This window comes from Ostrinia nubilalis, chromosome 5 (genome assembly GCF_963855985.1).
Source record: "Ostrinia nubilalis chromosome 5, ilOstNubi1.1, whole genome shotgun sequence".
Taxonomy (NCBI): Eukaryota; Metazoa; Arthropoda; class Insecta; order Lepidoptera; family Crambidae; genus Ostrinia; species Ostrinia nubilalis.
This window is the reverse complement of record NC_087092.1, coordinates 14,489,572-14,511,024: the sequence shown is the minus strand read 5'-3', so window position 1 is coordinate 14,511,024 and position 21,453 is coordinate 14,489,572. Positions and strand designations below refer to the sequence as shown.

Here is a 21,453-nt window from a genome sequence, read left to right as displayed (position 1 = left end):
AGACTGCCTCTCAATGCTTAGTTACTTTAAAAATTGACTTTTGTAGTCTCCTTCAGACGTTAATATCGGCGCGTCCATAGGAACGTTTGACGCTAACATAAACATCCTACGCCGCAAAGGTACCTACCCACTACCACACCACCACTACACCGTATCATACCATGACCGTGCTAGGAACGTGTCACGTGTCAGGCAAATAAATATTATTTGTATTGAAAAGTATGACACTGTCCCCAGTAGACCGTTATACCGAGCATACGGGATGTAAACGCTTATGATGACCGTTATATTGGCGTTGTAAGCGCCTAACAGTTAATTTTCTGATGGTCATACCTATTTTACAATTTAAAAATTTGGTAGCACTCCAAGACGTCCACGCGACACTGTTTCGCATGCGAGAATGAAACGGCAACATATGGGTTACAATACATACTGGCATCATACGGGATGTATACGGGCACAGAACGCCGTCGATCCGTTCAGCGTATCGTGTTGCTTTTCGTGCCTGACACGTTCCTAGCACGGTCATGGTATGATACGGTGTAGCGGGTAGAGACCTTAAAGCATTTAATAGGAGACCGTAGCCTTATTAATGACAATCTTATATCGTTAATTATGTCTGTGCAGTTATTTCCTTCTCGCATATAAACCCGTAGCGATAGCTACAGTCGACGTCGTTGAGTTTGCCGTCGTTTTTGAACAAAGTACCGCAGTTTTCGTTCTGGAGTGCGTTGTTGGGCTCGTTGTCTGCCCATGTGCTGTAGCCTGCTTCTTCAAGGGTTTCGTCTGGAGAAAAACACCAAAGTTAGCAATAGTAAAAGCATTCGATCCCCCATCTGACATAAAAAGTATCAAGGCTAAGGCTGAGTTGCACCATCTAACTTTAACTTAACAAACGTCAAAATCTGTAGAACTCCATACAAAAAACACCGGCTATTGTTACAGTTACGGTTAAGTAAGTTGGAGCAACTAAACCTAAGTCAAAGCTCTTTACTGTATCCTGCAAAATTAGACTTGTGTTACACGGCACGGTTGTTTGCAAAATGTATGCAGGAAGCTGTTGGTGGTAAGTAACACTAATTGTATTATAAACGGGCTCCTGTATAAAAAAGGATATGTCTCAGTGGGAGAGCCCTAAGACGTGAAAACGTATCTTCATAAAAACCAGTCAATTTCACATGCATAATTACGGGTTTAGAGTTATCTCCTAAGGCAGTGTTTTTCAACCTGTGGTTCGCGACTCCCTGGGGGGTCGTGAAGCCTCTATAGGGGGGTCGCGAGAGGTTGTAAAAACTACCTCAGTAAAAAAGTCAGAGAAGTTTTAAAGCTAGATTTATTCGAAATCTAATTATGCAAATTAATGCATAAATGTTGTATAGATTGAAGAATTCGGTCCCCACAACATCTTTGTAAAAGTCATGAAAAAAAGCGAACGGTCCGGGGTCGCAAAAACTTTTTTCATACTAGGGGGGTCGCGTCATGAAAAAGGTTGAAAAACACTGTCCTAAGGTATCTACAGAAATAACTTAAAACAGACTGCGATTGTACTCAGCCCTATATATGTATAGAGGGAGGGCCGCGTGGGCCGTGTACTAATATTTAAATTATGATAAAATGTACAACTTTATCATCATTTTAATACTAACCACGGGCTGGAAGACGTAGCGTGGGCAAGCTTCCTACTAGGTGGACCGACGATCTGGTGAAGGTCGCGGGAAGAGCCTGGATGCGGGCTGCGCAGGACCGTTCATTGTGGAAAACCTTGGAGGAGGCCTTTGTCCAGCAGTGGACGTCAATTGGCTGAAACGAACGTACTAACGAAATAGTAATCGCACAGCTGCTTCATGCCATGTGAGGTTCCGGGTCCCCCTGGAAAATAACCATAGATACGGCACTGACGATACTCACTGAAAATGGTTTTAAAAACCCTCTGCTGATCAGTCGTCTGCGCCCTGAAGCCTGCGTGGAAGAACCACGTCTCCCTCGCCTCCTGAACCCTCGGGGCCGAGTTCATCAGCCGCTGGACCTCGTCATGCTCCACCTGCGAGTTAAGCACCACCAGGTGAGCCCCTTCCGCTGCGCACTCCGCGTACGCTTGATTCCAGGTGTAGGCTATAGTGGGGATTCGGTAGCAGCTATTGATGGTGCGTGCTCTTTGGAAATCTGTAATAGGAAAATGATGAAGGTTGAAGTTGAAACTCCAAAACAATCATTACCTTTTATTAAGAAACCGTTTAAAAAAGAAATGATTAAAATAACGTTAGCTTTATTTTTCATTGGGACAACATGATACACTGTTCAAAACGGTTGAATCTTCTGGGGACTTACCAGCAGTCGTCTGCCATTACATTGATTGATAAGACATAATCGCCATGTTAAACTTTAATTTGAAAAATCATAGAATTTCTCTTCAAAAATTTCACCGGTTTTCAATATTATATAGAAGCATGGTCTTTAGGCCCATAAAAATACTGCCAAGTGCCAGCAGCCTCTCTTACAGAATACTTATTGGCATAATATTAAAATATGGAAGCAATAAATATGTTGAGTATTGAGCATATTTTCATCTTACCGTTCCCATAAACGTTGCACTCCTTATTGTAAGGGGCTTTCGCGGCTTCCACCTTGCAGATGAAGGGCCGGTCCTGGAAGCACGTGATGCTCACGATCTCACCCTCCCGCGTCACGGCATCGCACTCCCGTTGCCACAATGGCACGTATTCCTCTGTAGGAGGCTCCACTTGTGTGGAATCACAAACAAATTACATTTCTTTGTCAGCCAAACTAGCTTCAGCTTTCAGTGACTATAATAATTTATGGCTCCTACGACGTCACAAAAACATTTTTTACGTCGGGACAAGCATTGCTCATACCCAGTTTAACTTTCCCCCGGCACAAACTTGACCTTCACTGGTTGGGTTTTTAGTGGCTGTCAAGCGGTAGATCCTGGCTACATAGGAGTTCCCATGTACCCTATGGCGGAACAACTAGTGGGCTATGTGAACTCTTTTCGCACCTACCCACTAAAATGTGAGGCCTCCCACTAAAACCCGCGGTGTCCACCGGAGCCCAATGAAACGGAGCCGCAAGTTAACCTATCAACGAGTCATCTTTACAACGTCATACTTAATAACAATAAGTATCGTGCCTTTGCAACCCACCTGAGCTGGGTGGAGTAGGTACCTATGTGTAGGACTTGGAACTCCCCACACTGGTTAGCCGGGTTTGCTTCTGATAAACTAAAGAGGGTCGTGATCCCGCATTGTACTAAATGGCCTGATGATGGTGGCCATATCATTATGGCAATTGCTATAAACCTACCTATACCTAAGAAAATACTTACTGAAAATGTCAAAAACCAAAAATAACTGCAGTTCATCAAATTGTCCTGCTGACCTGAATGACTGGTAAAATAATCCTACTGTAGATTGTGGAAAGTAAGTAAGTAGGTTAATTTAAAACGAATAAATTGTCAATCCCTGTAAAACACTCGTAATTAAGGGCAAAAAACAAATGAAACTGAGGCAGAGAGAAATTCATTTTATCCCGGCCATTGTTGATTTGATTGAACTGTTAATGGATATTTATGTTTTAAGTGCATTGATATATTAAACAGTACAGTACCTAATAATTATAATAAATAAGTAGAACTCTTTGTTGCGTCAACTTCTGGAAAACCCTAGATAATATTTTTAAATATCAATAACCTACGAGTACATTCTAAATCTGGTATTCAATATTTATGATGATATTAAAAATTAAGTGGAGTAGAGTGGAGTGGGAGTGATCCTTTTCTACTCTACTGGAACAATAAAACCAACCAGTAACGTACTTACAGTTAATTAACGGTTGTTCCTCAGCAGACTCGTGAGTCTGTCCATCATTGGCCACCCAGACGAAGTTGTCCAGGTCTGGGTACTTCTTGAACATGCCGTGGAGCTGTGCTATGTCCTGCTGGGAGGCTGGCAGCATCAGAACTGCCCCTTCTGCCTCACAGACCTTCGCAGCATTCACAGGGTTGGCAGTCTCTATGTGCAGCTTGTAGAACGCATCTGTGTATCTGTTGTACTCATAGTCTGTGCGGTAAACCTTATTGGAGAGGACTGCTGTTACAACTGGAAGAACAAATGTTGATTCAGGCTGGGTTGCACCCTGTTACTTTAACTTTAACAAACGTCAAAAATCTGTCAAACTCCATACAAAAAACACCGATTAACGTCATAGTTACGGTCAAAGTTAGGTGGTGCAACTCAGCCTAAGATAGTAATTTTACCAGCAATTCGGTAAAACATTACACTGCAAGTAGTTGGACTCTCTCAATCCAGAGATAGAGTCGTTTCAATCCACACGTGGACGTGTGGACGTGGGCATGGGTCTCACAAAGTTTAAAAATTTAAAACAAGTATTAGAAAAGATTATCCTTGTAAGCATTTTCCCATCGTAAATAAATAATTCATTTTTCTGTATCCCATCAAAATAAGTAAATTAACTATATGATAAAATAACTTACAATAACTTAGTCACTTACCAGAAAACAAATAAAACGCCAATGTCAAGAGAGGCGACATCTTCAAGACCTCTTCCTGCCCGCACCGGTGCTTATCTGACCACACGACTGACTCCTGCCCAGTGTAGTAAACAATGTCTCTACATAAACATGCAGTGATTATAGACTAAGAGTTAGTGAACGTCCTACAGACCATCCTCCAGACCTACGTCATTTTATAAAAGTTGAAAGTTAAGTCAGCGTATTCTCCCAATATAGGTTAAAATGCTGGTGAATCATGAAGTTTGGGTCATCGTGGCTTTGGCAGCAGCTGTCTGGCTGATGAGAAAACTACTTCTAATTATTGCCCAAATATTATACATTATGTAGGTATATAAAAAATAGCTTTTATGGTAATAACATAAGCCTAACTTTTACAATGGCTTTTTCTGTACATGAATATATGTACAGAAATAGACTGTAATTCTTCTTACGTTATAACTAATAATCTGATTTTTATGCATATTTGGGTAATGATTAGAAGTTGTTTCCACATCAGCTAGATAGTTTTGACAGTTCCAACTCCTTGCCAGACAGTTTTTTAGGATAGCTGCCAAAGCCACGATGACCCAAACTTCGTGATTCACCAGCATTCTAACCTACATATATTGGGAGCATACGCTGACAAACTTTCAGCTTTTATAAAATGACGTAGGTCTGGCGGTTACTAGCTCTTAGTCTATTAATTATCTCCAGTCTTTGTGACTGTTATAAGTTATAACACTTATAACATCAATAAACAACGTTAATCTCAGTTAAGTACACTTGTGATTAAAATAATATAAATCAAGTTCAATTTAGCTGATCAAATCAAATTATGTATTTGCATTACATCTCAATCATTACATCAATTTACTTGGTGAACGGAGTGAAATTCAAGTCTTTTATTATTGTACAGTGCTATTACCAGTCTCTTTCTTGGGAAAATTGCTTTATGACGATAAAATCGCATGAATTTAGCTGTTCTTTTCTCAAGTAAATATTCCTGTAATTTAATATTTTTGTATTTTTATGTTACTTATTTGTTATTTGATACTTCCGAGCTAAAGTAATTTCTATATTCACTCTGCAACTAATACTTTGCGGATAAACTGTCAGTTAATTACAGAGTTATCGTAGGTTGACGTCAAAACTCAACAGTTTTAGGTACCTAACTACATATCTTACATTATTATCAGTGACTTCAACAGAAACCTGACTGACTCATCAAAGTAAAACATTTTCCTTCTTTTTTGAAAGCTTCGAACAACAACAACAACAACAACAACAACAATTTTGCACCGCCTACACAAATTCTCTGTTTTGCTTAAAGTTAGCTGGGAGAGAATGCCACATGGCATTAAGTTCGCCTATTTGTACCGCTTTTTTGTGTGCAAAAGTTTTTAAATAAATAAATGAATAAACAAACAACATCATTAACCAACAATTTAGAAAATTAGTAAATATAAAGAAATAAAGCTCTGCCTAGAACCTGTAACAAAAGAATGTGCAAAAAGCTCAAGCAAATAAATAAGCTGAGTACCAAGGACATAAAGCTACTTATTTTTCCGTATCGGGTTGATAAACTTTGTAGGTATCAGATGCTAGTACCTACGCATTTACGGACGCTACATTTTTTGTTTCGTGCTGCATCGCCTGTTTATAACTGGTATGCAAAAAATAATTTTTTGGTTAAAAAAATTCGTAACTAAATGATAACCTCCCATTTAGACCAAAATATACAGGACGTTCATTCAAACGATGGCATAATCAATGGCACAACGCAATCTACTAGTAATGCCAAATGGGGCATTATTGGCGATTTAAGATGCATTTTCTACGTTTGTCAAGAAATCGCACAGCAGCCCCAAACCCTTAAACAAAATAAGTAGGTAAACAAGACATAGTGGCAGATTAAGTTATATTTACATTACATTCATACTATGTTTTTAAGCAATTTCTTCGCTTCGTGTATGTTACTGTACTTTGTGTAGGTATCTACACCTAATTTACAGTGAGTAGATTTTTATGCATCACTTTTTCTCGGTAAAAACACTAAATTATATAAAATCGTAGGTATATGATCTTAACTGCCGTTTTTGTTTGCGGGACTCCCTGTATTAATTATAATGATAATATAATTGGTTGACGTGTACTTATTTGTGCTCGAGTTATCAATAAGTGAGGGACCATGGAGCGATTCGCTGTTTTCATACTAGTGCTCGGTAAATATAACATTATGTTACCTAGAATTAACAAGTCATAATTTAATTTATAAATAAGGCAAAGTGTTGAATAATGTGATGAAATACCAAATAATAAGTAGGAGTTAGTAAGTGCAGTGTAAAGTTAAATAACAAGGAATGGATAGCTTAATATGACGAGTCTATGCAGGTAGTGCAATCTATTTACTTAGTATGGATATATTAATAATGAAAAATAATAAAGCAAGTAATCGATAGTAGGTACCTACATACCGAGTTGTTCGTTGAATAGTGTGTGAAATGCACAAAGCGGTGGCTTACTCGTAGGTAGGTACTTTACATAGTGACTTAATAGGATGGGTTGCACCATCTTTCATTAAATTTGACAAACGGCAAAAATCTGTCGAACTCCATAGAAAAAACACCGGTTATCGTCATAGTTACGGTCAAAATTAGGTGGTAGCACAGAATAATAATTAGTACTACGTACAGAAGTTTTACTTCGCGAAGTTATTTAAAAAAATGTATGCTCAATGACATTAACAATATGGTGTAATTTAGCCTGTCTCAAGAGTCAAGCACCATTTTGTTGACAAACGTCAATGATCGGCACTGCGCCGAAGCTATAGGGCTGACTTCGGTACAATGATGTGACGTGAGGTGCCAAACTGTGGAAAATGGCGGAGGAAATATATGATTTAGCATGAATTATCATGAATAATATTAACTACTTATTTACCTCTCAGTGTCTTGAGGCAACTTAAAAAAGTACATTCTGTGTTTTTATTATTATTTAGGCAGTTAAATACTGCACAGTATTTAGTACACCATTTTCTTTATTTTCTTCCATCATACACAAGAATACGCGTGCGTGAGTCAATGTTCGCTCGTATGTGAGGCCTTGTCGAATAGTATCCTGTAGGTGGGCCATCGTGCGTGTTTTGTTTTCGATATAAACTCCCGGAGATGACAGGCCTGTGGGTCTAGACAAAGTGCAAATTATAATCGCAAACCAGTCGAAAAGTGGTCGAAAAGCCCCTTTTTCAACCGACTTCAAAAAAGGAGGAGGTTCTCAATTCGACCCGTATTTTTTTTTTTTTTTTTTTCTATGTTTGTTACGCGATAACTCCGCCAATTATGAACCGATTTGAACAAATCTTTTTTCGGCGTATAGGTAATACCTCAAGGGTGGTCCCATTTAAATTTAACAATAAAAAAAACATCCCCCAAGGGTGGAAAATTGGGGATGAACTTTTTTATACGCAATATCTCCGCCGATTATGAACCAATTTTTTTTGGTCTCAGTGTACTGCCTACCTTCAGTGGTAACATCAAGGTAATAATTAGTTAACTAAAAAGCAAGAAATAAGTAAAATTTTATAAAAAAAAAAAAACCGACTTCAAAAAACCTACACTAAAACGTAGAAAAATAATTACTAATTACCTACTTATTTATTAGGACGAATTATTAATATTTATGTAGGTATACCATGATTGATACTTTTGGAGTCGGTGCAGGCAAACTTTACATGTTTCATAATCTTGGCACCGACTCCAGAAGTATCAATCATGGTATACCTACATAAATATTAATAATTCGTCCTAATAAATAAGTAGGTAATTAGTAATTATTTTTCTACGTTTTAGTGTAGGTTTTTTGAAGTCGGTTTTTTTTTTTTTATAATTGTATGGAGTTTTGACGGATTCGATTTTCGATTCGATCAAAAAGTGCGTTTCGTCTAGGGGGGCTGGTGGTAGTTAGTTAGGTTCTTTGACAGATTTTTGACGTTTGTCAAAGTTAAAGTAAGATGGTGCTCTCGGTGAATGTGCAGCTCCGGTGAATTAATTATTTTGTGAAGTTTTTAAGTAGTGACAATGCTGTAACAAGTGGTTAATCGTGTTCATAATAGCTATTGTGCATGTACAAATGTTATCCAACGTTAAAACTGTGAAATAGTGACTAAAACTAATGGAAATAATTTATTGAAAAGTGGACGATTTGTGACTGAAATAGACCTAAAAAGAAGAAACCAAGTTTTAAGAATATACCTCCTAATAGTCATGTGCATATCTAAATGTGAACTCTTAATTAAAACAGTGTTTCATTGATTATAATTTTTTTCATAACCTAAAAAGTAAAGTAGCCAACAAATTCTCCGACTCACATATACATAGACTGTGATTTAGCGCCATCTGTTTGCCAATTGTCAAACTTGTTGGTAGCTGCAAGTATACTGCCATATTACAAGCAATTAGTGTTGTGTACATAATATAGAGGGCGCTTCAGTCAGAACAACAAACATCATGTCTTCTAAGAATTGTTTCAAATGCGCCAAATTGCTACCTAAATATGAATACCTACGATGCTGTGTCTGTAAGGCAGCGTACGATATACAATGCCTTGGTATGAGTAGTGGGCGATATAAATCGTTTTATGCGGCAGATAATAGTAAGCGCAAAAGTACGTGGAAATGTTCAGACTGTTCATTAAACAAAGAACATAAGACAAGTAATCTTAACACTCCTGTAAGATCGATGGCCCAAAATGATGGTGAACTTACAAATTCCCCTCTCGACGTCTCTACAAGCGATGAGCGCGATTTTGTGACACAACGAAAAAGACTGCCCACTATTCCCACTGAAAATGTGGAGTACGTCGACACAACTTCCGAAGTAAAGTTGTACCTAAATGAAATGCGAGCGTTACGATTGGAAATAACTAGCTTTCGAGAAACTATGTCGGAACTCACTTCGACAATAAAAGCACAGAGTAAGCGATTAGACAACTTAGAGTCCAGAATCGATAGTATCGAAGCTAAAATGTCTGATTCGAAGCTAGAACAAGTCACGGCATTGGAAGAAACTATTTCTCAGCTGAAATCCGAAATTCAGGAACGTGACCAAGTATCTTTATTGAACGATATCGAAATCACTAATTTACCGGAAACGTCGAATGAAAATACCACACACATCCTTCTCACTGTAGCCAAGAAACTCGGTGTAGATCTGGATGAAAGAGATGTCGTGAGCACAGAGCGAGCAGGCCCCGTGCGCGCGCCGGTGGAGGGCGCCGCGCCGCGCCCGCGCCCGCTCGTCGCGCGCCTGGCGCGCCGGGCCCCGCGCGACGCGCTGCTGCGGGCCGCCCGGGTGCGCCGCGGCCTCACCACGGAGGGCATGTCTCTACCGGGCTCTCCTCGCCCCTATTATGTAAACGAACATCTGACAAGATTTTATCGACAGCTCTTTCATAAAACACGAGAAGAGGCAAAACGACAGAATTGGAAGTATGTATGGACCCGTGACGGGCGCATCTTCGCGCGAAGGGAACAAGGTACACCAAGTTATCGCATACGCTCGGACGCGGATATAGTAAAGGTTTTTGATGTTAATACAGTTCGTGTTGGTACTGCAAAGCCTTAGTCTTTTAATAAGCGAATTTTATTATGTTAACTTTAAAAGTCATTTAAACTCCTGTTACATGTGGTATGAATATTTTAACACAATTTGTTTATCTTTTGGTTATGTGTTTAATTGTTATATAGCATACTAGCTTTCCGCCCGCGGCTTCGCCCGCGTGGAATTTTGTCTGTCACAGAAAAACTTTATCGCGCGCGTCCCTGTTTCAAAAACCGGGATAAAAACTATCCTATGTTCTTTCCCGGGACTCAAACTATCTCTATGCCAAATTTCATCAAAATCGGTTGCGAGGTTTAAGCGGGAAAGCGTAACAGACAGACAGACAGACAGACAGACAGACAGACAGACAGACAGACAGACAGACAGAGTTACTTTCGCATTTATAATATTAGTTAGGATAGTAAGCTATTTATATGTTTTCATTTTGTTTGTTATGTGTGACGAAGATTACGAAATTTTATTTGATTCCTCATTTTATATTCATGTGTTTAATAACTTTTGGTGCATTTTGTGCAATTGAGTATTTGATCTCATCAATAGATGCAATACTTATTATTTATACTATATTTATTCAAGTAGACTTTGTAATTTTCTATACATTATTACTACGTTTCACGACTTTTCGACCACAAGAACCTGTATGTTTACCACATATCTCCCATGGCAAATTTAACCATAAAAGAAACTTAAGTAAACAAAAACCGGATAAATTAAGCTTACGCCATATTACTTTACTGAGACAATATATGGGTAATTGTAAGTACGTACAAATATCACATACTTTCGTCATACAATTTGTAAAAAATAAAAATCTATTGGTAGGATTTTTGAACCCCGGCTCGCTCTGTACTCGACACGATGAGTTTCTGGTCGCTATGCAGCGCCACGCAGCAGACATCGTCGCTATCAACGAGACCTGGCTGCGGGCGGGCGGGGAGGCGTGCGCGCCCGCGCCGCCCGGCTACCGGCTCCGCCACGTGCCGCGCCCGCCCGGAGTTCGTTCTCGCGGTGGTGGAGTTGGATTTTACCTGAAACGAGGAATTTACGCGCGACTGCTTGATCATCCGGCTTCCTTGTCAGTCGAACAAATGTGGATTAGTCTTAAAGTAAATGGCCTTAAACTTGCTATAGGCACTGCTTACCGTCCACCATGGTTATGTGTTGATACATTTATTGATGCGTTGACAGAGTCCATCAGTGCATTCTCGGTACACGATCATATTGTCTTGATGGGAGATTTTAATATAGACTTGATGAAACCAGATGATCCAAGCACTAAAAAACTTCATCAGTTCCTTGATTGTATGAGTCTCAAACAGTATGTAACAGAGCCGACTCACTTTACTGACCATTCAGAAACGTTGTTAGATCTTGTTTGCAGCAGCAGCAAAGTTGTCAAAGTCACGGTTGATCATATACGGGATCTCAGCGGTCATGCGTTTATATCGTTTGAGCTAAATATAAAGAAGCCTAAAATGACACCACGCTGGATAATCTACAGACCGTTAAAGGATATCAATATTGATCAATTCAACAAAGATTTAGAAAATATATCGTGGGACAGTGCACTCTCTCATAACGTAAATGATTCAGTTCTTGCCTTCAACGCTCTTCAAAAAAAACTATATGATACCCATGCTCCCATTAAGAAGTCATATGTTAGAGAACAAAGTTATCCTTGGATAACAGAAACTATAAAAATCATGATGAAACTGAGAGATGATGCACATGCCAAAAGTCGTCGCACAAAATTGGAAAATCACAAAAAATACTACAAAGAATTAAAGAATATTGTTTCGTCAGCACTCCACAATGAAAAAACTGCTTACTTTCAGCAATTTATAAATAAAAATGTCAATGATCCTCGTACACTTTGGAAAAATCTTAAACAAAATATTGTTGACTTCAATAAAAAAAATACAGACTTACCAGATAATATGAATAATCCCGATGACATTAACAAACATTTCCTCGCACTCCCTAGCCATCAAGATAATATTAGCATCTCACAACTAACGTACTTCTGTTTTAATCGCTTTGGTCATAGCAAGTTTAGTTTGAAACCTGTCGATGAAACAACTATATTTAAAATTATTAGGAATATCACAACCAATGCCCAAGGCATAGATGGAATTTCTTTGAATATGGTTCTGTTGACACTTCCGCAGTCACTCAGTGTTATCACTGCTATCGTGAACATGTCGATCAGCACTGGTATTTTTCCTGAAATATGGAAAGAGTCTATAATAAAACCAATCCCTAAGACTAGCCATCCCACCGAATTTAAGGACTTAAGACCGATTAGCATTTTGCCCTTTATGTCCAAAATAGTAGAAAAAGTAGTGTGTCAGCAAATAACAGAATACCTTTCTAACAATAATATTCTACCTCAGAAGCAGTCTGGTTTTAGGAGGGGAAGAAGTACAGCAACAGCACTATTGGATGTAATAGACGATTTACTGGCAGGGCGAGATGTGGGGGAGGGCGCGGTGTTAGTCTTGCTGGATTACTCTCGCGCATTTGACACTATCAATACATCTCTACTTTTGGCTAAACTCATCTACTACGGTTTCGATAATTTAACACTAAAATGGTTTTCAAGTTATTTATTGGGTCGCTCACAAAGGGTAGAGGTATGTTTACCTAATGGTACAAAAACACTCTCGGCTAATTCTTCTGTTCACCAAGGTGTACCTCAAGGTTCTATCCTGGGACCGATACTCTTTATTCTTTATACTGCCGATTTGCCAAATTGTGTTGTAGACTGTGAACATCACCTGTTTGCTGATGATATGCAAATCTATTTAACATTTAAGCCCGCTGAAACAAATTCATCCATAAACCGCATTAATAATGACTTGGAACGAATTGCCAGTTGGTCAGATTCAAATGGTCTTGTTTTGAACCCGGCTAAGACTAAATTTATTATTGTAGGTACAAAAACACAAATTAAAATAATAGAATCTTACAATCCTAAAATTGAATTACAAAATAGCAAAATTGAACAAGTGTGTGAGGCCCGAAATTTAGGTGTGCAGATAGATGGTAATTTACATTTCGAATCACATGTACTCAATACAGTAAAACAATGCTATTATAGGCTAAAGGTCTTATATCAGGTTAGACAGTTTTTGAGTGAGGGATTGAGAGTTCGGCTATGTGAGACTCTGATTTTATCAAAATTAAATTACGCGGACACAGTAATTGGTGGTTGCCTGCTTGGTCGTACTAAGAAGTTGATTCAACGCGTCCAGAATTCGTGTGCTAGATACTGTTTCTCCATCCCTCGCAGAGCACACGTGACCCCATATTTAAATAGAAGTGACCTCCTTAACATGGAGTCACGGCGAGTGATGCATTTCGCGAGCCTCCTCTTTGGAGTAGTAAATTACGAGAGTCCTCCCTACCTGTTCAACAAATTAAAATTCACGCAACGCCAATCACGCATTACAGATCGATTGATATGTCCTCCTTACAAAACCGCCGCTTTTCGTGGCAGCTTCAGGTACTTGGCAACAAAATGTTGGAACAACATTCCTCCACCAATACGTAACTGTGTCACAGTCAGAGCCTTCAAAGTCAAATTCAAGCTACATCTGCTATCTATCCAAAAGAATATTTAAAGTACCTACCTACCTGCCTAAATGTATAAACTGCACATACCAACATTAAAAGTAAATGATATTACACTCAATACATGCTATTATTCATATTATCTTTTCTCTCTCAAACTTATTTTAAATACCTTAACATATATTCATATTTATTAAGTCATAAACCTTTATTGCATCATCTTAGATTATCATCATAATTATAAGGTGCTCAATAGCACAAATTAATGCACACTTACTTATTTTCTTCTATTTGTCAAATTTTGTAGTAAGTTGTAACGTTCGCTATGGGCCACGCACCCCTCTTTCATGGTTTCTGCAGAATACCAGTGGCCGTAACGTGCTCTTCAGTACGTTATGACCTCATACTGAGCAGAGACCAATTTGGTACAATGTATTTTGCTTTTTAAGTTGATTGTACTTATTGTTTAATTTTTTGGTACCAAATAAATGTTTTTTCTTTCTTTCTTTCTTTCTTTCAATAACAATCTTGCAACTAAGTTTATACGTATCTGCCTAAGTAAGTACCTAAGGCTTTTTATCAGCTGTACGAGTAATCGCATTAAAATAATTTGTCTGCAGTCATGCACATTATGTAGCGGTGCAGTATTTTCTAGAATGCGAGATATTTTGACATGAGTACTTAAATATCTAACATAAATGTATGTTGAGCATGAAAACGCAGTATTCAGGACTACAAAATCGTTTTTTGAAACTTTAAATGATAAAATCTTTGATTAATTAAACGCTTTTTTGGGACCGTGTTCGCGCGCGTTGACTCTCAACTATGATCATAATCAAATACAAAATACAAATACAAAAATCTTTATTGTGAATCATCTAATAGGTGAAATGGTGACATGTTACAGTAGGTAGTATCAGTATGTTCCGCTCAAAGATCATACAATTTGTCAAACAATAATAAAAATTGGCAGTTACATAAACTAATTAGATTTCATCATTATCATCATCATCTCAGCCATAGGACGTCCACAGCTCAACATAGGCCTCCCCCAATGCCTTCCATGTTGCCCAGTTGGTAGCGGCCTGCGTCCAGCGCCTTCCTGCTACCTTTATGATTATGATGATGCTAATTAGATTTATCGTCAAAGAATTCAGATAAAATCCAAGCGAGGCAGCGAGCAGTAGCCAATTTTGTATAAGTATTTATGAATGACTTGTATAAGAGCACTTTCACTGTAAAAATGCCATTAATGTGATCCGTATTTTTCAGCTACCGTCGCTACGGTCGCGGCTCAAAAACGCTACCGCAACGACTACGTCTACGACCCCAACACTGATGCTTTCTACAAGTTCCACGTCAATATGGCCGTGCATTGGAGAGCATTAACCATCTGCAAACTGGAGGGTGCCACCCTCATGGTACCAACTTCTGTGCAGCGGATCGCGCAGGTAAAAAAAACTGAAGGACATTTGAGAGCTGTACCAAGGTTTTGTTGGCCCAATTACTTAGGTAAGTGTTTGTGAGCATGGCACAGTCAAAACTTTAATTTCAGTTATGTAAGTATTCGTAGGTATAGCGGTTCACGAGAAGAATCCTCCCTCCACGAAAAGAAGAATCCTACCTCCATGAGAAGTGTGAACGACAAAAATACATTTTTGAAACAAATTATTGCCCACAACTTGTCTTGTGTTGTTTCTAACAACACAGATGAATGAATTCAGTAAACTCTACTATAAGTTAGACTTAAAATACGAGGACTAAATGCTTGTTGCTTCGTACTAACGATCTTCAGGCATAAATCTACTACTACCTACCCGAAAAACCCTTTAAATCTAGTGCACCTCAGTGTTAGATATTCTGTGATGCTAGTAAATCTTTGTACCTACCTATCTAGATATGGAAGAAACATACTGACCTTCGACATGGGTAATCAAACTGTAAGTACCTACTTTTGTGTTGCACAATTAGATCACCAAACTGGAATAGAATAAACCGATAAGCTACTTATTGTGCAACGCTAGCAAGTTATTATTGTTCGTATGTAACGTTACTAACTTAAATTAGTAAGAAGACCAACTCTTCACTTGAGCTACAACTTTAGCGGGATTGATAACTTATTTTATTTCAATGACTCTTACTACTACGCCCCCTTATGGCTAGCAGACTGCGAACTAACCTAGCTCACTGTGACATTAGATTGTAACTCGCCTATAAACCTGTCTGATCAAACAGTCTCGACCCTCTGGTTTCTGGACGAGGATTGCGAGCCCAGAGGGGCGTCACGCGTTGGTTCCCGCTGAAAACCAGCTTCTCAACATGACGTTTGTGTCATGTCGCGATTTTTGCTGAGCCCGCTCAGCCTGTTCCAGCTTCCAGCTCGCCTGTTCAGCATATTGTTATTTTAAGTTAATCATGTCTACACTTGCTTTATCTACCACATTGTCCGGAATAAATACCGTCTTATTCTTACTATCCGTAACACTAAGTACCTACGTATCAGTTTTCAAACCTTACTCGTATGTCGTATAATTGCTAATGCTCCATGAACATACATGTTACAGGTCCATGGGATGTTCAAACAGTACCCCGACATAGGACACTATGTTTGGATCGGGGATGACAACGCAGACCATGAATCAGCTGAGGAAACCCCGATTATCGACTGTAAGATAATATTAAATATATTTCAAAATAGAAGATGTAGACAGCCATTTTTTTTTTTTTTGAAAATCGTAAATAACTTGAAAAAATCGAACTGCCTAAGGCGGGAATAAGATGCGACTCTTAACGCTAAAAATTAAATAACTATGTAGACAGCCATGTTTGTTATAACGGGACTATTCCCGCCCCTCGTTCCCACCACTGCAACTCCTGTGTAGCCAGGATCTACAGCTTGACCGCCACAAAAACCCAACCAATAAAGGTCAAGGCCATGTTTGTTATGATTCAAATACATAACTCACCGGGAGCATCCGGGAGCATTCACTTGTAATCTACATATCTATAAAAGCAGAAGGTGACCGACTGACTCACTCACTCATCACGTAAAATTTTGCATAGTGGTTCCTTTTAGAACGGAGGTGCTCAATAAGACGGAATTTTGCAAAATTTAATCCTTAAGGGGGTAAAACAGGATCCACGCGTACGAAGTCGCGGGCGGCCGCTAGATTATTTATACAGGGTGTCTCAAAAAGTAGTGTCAAACCGAAGCCCAGAGGTAAAGCATCACTAGGGCTATCCGAATCACCCCCATGTATGTTCCGCGATTTTTGATAGTTTTCGAATTATGATTGTTTTAAATTCCTGTGGTACATGCCTGATTTTTTAATTATTATTAGATAAAAATACTAGGCCTATCTGATTCATAAATATTTCATCCATAACACGTGTAAATCAAAAAATCCCATATGTTGTAAAAAAAAATATAAATCGAAAACTGTCAAAAGTTGCGGTGATTCCGGTAGCCCTAGTGATGCTTTACCTCTGGGCTTCAGCTTGACACTACTTTTTGGGACACCCTGTATATGCGAATGAGCATTATTACACCACATTACTACACTATTCTATTCGGTTTTTCCCCTCGACTTGTTCCCATGGCAATCTAAAGCCTAAAATAGAATCCCGTCCAATGACCCCAAGCTACCCATCCCTATCGCGTAATTATATTGCTGTCGCGACTGTACGACGCGCGCCCGCAGTGAGTGTGCAAGTGCGACAGCAACATAGCGACAAGGATGGGCAGCTTGGGGTCATTGGACGGGATTCTACGTGCTCACGGACCAGGCTTTAGTAGTTTTTCAAGATCCAGTAATGCAGGACCAGGTGACGCTAGCTTGCCACCATCTTGTAGGTAAAAGACCGTGTTTGATTTCCGTTTCCGACACAAGTATCTATGTCGTCGTTTCAGCCAATTGTTGTCCACTGCTGGACAAAAGCCTAACCCCCTTCGCAATAAAAAGTTACACAGTTGTTGAACACTGTTTTAAAATGACATTTCTCTACTAAACGTCACTTTAAAGCACTGTTCAACGTGCGTGTAAGTTTTATTAGTAAGGGGGTAAATATATATGTATTAAATCTATTTCACAAAATATTCCAGTGCAGCCAGAGGTGGAAACGGAGGCTCCGTGGGAAGAGAGATGCATGGTTCTCACGAGAAGAGGAGAGATACAGACGCAAAACTGTAGATATTATCAGTCCTTCGTCTGCATGGTGGAGGCAAAGAATGCGCCTTACGACCACAGATGCGACGTCTACGCCGCAGGTAAACTATAAATTTAGATAGGTAGTAGGTAAGTTCGTTCGTTTCAGCCGAAAGACGTCCACTGCTGGACAAAGGCCTCCCCCAAGGATTTCCACAAAGACCGGTCCTGCGCCGCTTGCATCCAGGCGCCTCCCGCGACCTTCACCAGATCGTCGGCCCTACTGTCAGTAGGTAAGAACAGTCATATAAATCTTACTAATATCACTAATATTATAAATGCGAAAGTTTGTATGGATATCTGGATGTTTGTTACTCTTTCACGTAAAACTACTAATCGGATTTTGATGACACTTTACAGTATTATTGTTTACAACCTGGCTATAATTTATGACGATATGTGACAAACTAAATTTCATGCGGGTGAAGCCGCGGGCAAGTCTGTGTATTATCATAAAGGAGAACTTTACACCGCTAGCGAGTGCATCTTAAAACTAGGAATCACTGTGTAAAACGACGTCTATCGCATCGTGTTTAATATACCTACTTATCTGTGCATTTACGGTCAATAATATGTATAATACATAATAACATTATAGATAGTATATTTATCTTAGGCACAAAGGCCAAAGCAAAGATAAAAACCCATCGTACCTACTTATAAGTAGTTTGGCAAGAGTTGCAACGGTCCTTAATCTTCACCAGATTGAAAACTGATGTAGGTAGGTACCTAATCATTCTAAATTACTTGACTCATTTAACTTTAGTATATTTTACCACCAAAATACCTATATTTTTAAATTCCAGGATATGAATACAACACAGACGTGAAAAGTTGCTACAAAATTCCACGCGACATCAAGACTTGGAATGCAGCCTATGCAGAGTGCCAGGCGCATGGTGCGCACCTCGTGGTCGTGAATTCAGTAACCGAGAGGGACGTGCTGCAAGCTTTGATGGGCCGCACTCCAAGTGCGGAGGGCACTTCCTTCTCGCCATACTACTATATCGCGGGTATCAGAGCAACTAGTGGAATTGGCTCGGAAGTAGTATATCGGACTATTTTCAGTGAGTATTTTTGATATTTCAATCCATAGTTTTGTAAGGCAAAGACCGGCTATAATGCCCCTTTTTGCTAACTTGGATAACTCACTACTTATTTATTTTATTTCACTCCCGTGCCCCTAACAAGACGAGCGCAAGAAGTGCAGGGGTAACCTACCTTTTCTCGAAGAGCTTCGTCGTTTTTTTTAACCGAACTGGGGTGTGGATTATAATCCTTACTCTAGGTATACCTTAGTCAAAATTGTAGTTTGACCGTTTCGTTACTACAACTACAAGTACTATTGTTTAACAAAAAATAATGAAAAATGAATTAATTATAGGTAATTTGATTAAGGTGTAAAGTTTAAGGCGTGTTAAGTTTGCACCTGCACGAATAGCACCTGGCCTATTCCACAAAGAGCACCTATCAATATAAAAATTGGGCGATGCTCTAAGTGGAATACGTCGAATCTTTTCCAGCACTTGGAAACTGATTTTAAAAACATTTTTTATCAATAAGATCCCAGATGATTTGAATTAAGTACAGTCAATATTAGCATATATCAAACTAAATAAATAAATATCCTTGGACATTTTACACTGCGCCTCTAGTCCCAAACTAGGCAAAGCTTGTACTATTATACATAGAAAATTAAAATTTTTCATTTCAATTTCTGCCCGGCCGGGAATCGAACCCGGGCACCAAACGGCCGACAAACTAAGTATTTTTGTTGCAAAATCACACATATTACAACTGCTTACGATACCACAAAGTTCGTACAACCCGATCGAGTTATAGACCCAATACACTGAACTGTCCCACCCGTGACATTGACAGAGGGGCGCCACCGTCAATACCCGATCGCTGGTTCCGATTTTGTCATGTTGGAAACTATAAGTTTTTTTTTCATCCATTTGTCAAGTCATTTGGCGCCCCTCTATCAATGTGGTTCAGTGTAGGTCATCTACTAGGCACCTGGCCGCCGATGTTACAACGACACGCTCTGGTACGGGCGGGGAAAACGCGGGGAGGTATGCGGATGAATCTCGCATTAACGCGCGGGGTTTGCAGTTAGCTCGATCGGGTTCATAGAAAATCCGATTTCAGACGAAACCTTAGAAGAGGCCGGCTTCAGCGAGTGGGCGGACAACGAGCCCAACAACCAACAGGGCATCGAGTACTGCGGCTCGCTGCACCAGCGCTCCGGCAAATACAATGACATATCCTGCCTCTCCAGCTTCGAGTACATATGCGAGAAGGAGAGAAACGAGTGACAAACCAAACCAATCATAGAATAAAGTTATGAAATCGCTACGTATTTTCCTTTAGCCTCTCGTGTCCAAAAGGTAACATGAAAATTGCGTCTTGAATCAAGACAAAAATACTGTTTATAAAAGCTAAATAAAAAAAGGAATTCTTGAATCGGTTGCATAGATAAACGATTTGTAATATGAACTTATTGGGTCTTATTTATCTACCTCGTAGAAGTAAGGCCGCTTTCACATTAGGGCGTGAGAAGCGCGACAGCAGCGCGGCAGCAGCGGTGTTTTAATAATTTGAAGGCGGGCATCCGCTTTCATATAGTATGAAATTATCGGCAGCGTGTCTGTCGCGCGTTTGTCGCGCTGCTAAAGTCGCCTAAATGTGAAAGCGCTCTAAGTAACGTCTCCTCACAAAAAAAATACTGAAAGAGTGTATTCGACAGATTGTTCAAAATACACTTTATAAGTAAGGGATCGGTAAATGAAAGTCGTTTGGTAATTATGCAGTAGTTTATTGTTACAATGTCGCGGTACACAGCGGCTACGCCGTTCTCGCGTCCTACGCGCGCGCGCCACACGGACAAACTCGACTATCGACTCTTGTCATATTTTATTCGTCTGTCATTTGTCTGAACGTCACCACGGCTTATTCCACTATTCCTTGTTGACAATCCCCGTTAACGCCAATTGGAGCTTATAATGGGGAATAATGGACTAAATAGTTCATTAATCCCCGTTATATTAGGATTTTATTTTAAACGTAATGGGGATTAATAGGATTTTATTTTAAACGTAATGAGGATTAATCAACTTTTAGTTCATTATTCCCCATCATAAGTTCGAATTTAACGTTAACGGGGAATAGTGAACAAAAAGTTCACTTATCTCCGTTGACGGGGATTGTCAGCGGGGAATACACCACGTCTCTACTTTAAGGTGGCGGTTCGCACCGCGACAGAGACAGGAGACCGAGACGGGAGACTGCGACCGTTATTTGACTAGGCAGAGACCTGTCTGTCTCTGTCTCGCTTGCGAACTGTCGCTTATACATTGTCTAAAGTCAAGTAACGTTCGCGGTCTCCCGTCTCGGTCTCGCGTCTCGGTCTCCTGTCTCTGTCGCGATGCAAACCGCCACCTTTAGGCTTCAACCACACCAGTTCGCGCGACCTGCCATTGGCCTATGATCACGCCGCCGATGGCGATCTGCACGCGTTGATGTGGTT

The 21,453-nt window shown here is 39.6% G+C and overlaps 2 protein-coding genes across 3 annotated transcripts; one reads left to right on the top strand and one right to left on the bottom strand.

Moving 5' to 3' along the window:
* Nucleotides 1-483: 483 nt before the first annotated feature.
* Nucleotides 484-4,647, bottom strand: LOC135072026 (uncharacterized). The gene is made up of 5 exons (XM_063965950.1): nucleotides 4,529-4,647; nucleotides 3,837-4,115; nucleotides 2,573-2,740; nucleotides 1,909-2,163; nucleotides 484-786 (listed from the first exon to the last, which is right to left on the bottom strand). Exons 1-5 carry the CDS (start codon nucleotides 4,566-4,568, stop codon nucleotides 614-616), a joined length of 915 nt encoding a protein of 304 aa, XP_063822020.1. The 5' UTR covers nucleotides 4,569-4,647; the 3' UTR covers nucleotides 484-613.
* A 1,996-nt stretch (nucleotides 4,648-6,643) lies between these two features.
* On the top strand, nucleotides 6,644-20,423 carry LOC135072027 (hemolymph lipopolysaccharide-binding protein). Of its 2 annotated transcripts, none has more exons than XM_063965951.1 (6): nucleotides 6,644-6,750; nucleotides 14,992-15,170; nucleotides 16,284-16,386; nucleotides 17,822-17,986; nucleotides 18,731-18,991; nucleotides 20,076-20,423. In XM_063965951.1, the coding sequence occupies exons 1-6, from the start codon at nucleotides 6,717-6,719 to the stop codon at nucleotides 20,240-20,242; spliced, it is 909 nt and encodes a 302-aa protein (XP_063822021.1). In that variant the 5' UTR covers nucleotides 6,644-6,716; the 3' UTR covers nucleotides 20,243-20,423. The 2 variants fall into 2 exon arrangements, with proteins under 2 accessions (XP_063822021.1, XP_063822023.1); XM_063965953.1 differs by lacking the exon at nucleotides 6,644-6,750 and adding an exon at nucleotides 6,770-6,919.
* Nucleotides 20,424-21,453: the final 1,030 nt, after the last annotated feature.

Bases quoted from the DNA above. Each gene is read 5' to 3' on its own strand.
- LOC135072026 (XM_063965950.1), bottom strand. From the start codon at position 4,568: ATGTCGCCTCTCTTGACATTGGCGTTTTATTTGTTTTCTG. The intron at 4,116-4,528 runs GTAAGTGACTAA...TTGTTCTTCCAG, and splicing joins GGCGTTTTATTTGTTTTCTG to TTGTAACAGCAGTCCTCTCC. The intron at 787-1,908 runs GTGAGTATCGTC...GTTTTTCTCCAG, and splicing joins GGTTTTTAAAACCATTTTCA to ACGAAACCCTTGAAGAAGCA.
- LOC135072027 (XM_063965951.1), top strand. From the start codon at position 6,717: ATGGAGCGATTCGCTGTTTTCATACTAGTGCTCG. The intron at 16,387-17,821 runs GTAAGATAATAT...AAAATATTCCAG, and splicing joins GGAAACCCCGATTATCGACT to TGCAGCCAGAGGTGGAAACG. The intron at 18,992-20,075 runs GTGAGTATTTTT...ATCCGATTTCAG, and splicing joins AGTATATCGGACTATTTTCA to ACGAAACCTTAGAAGAGGCC.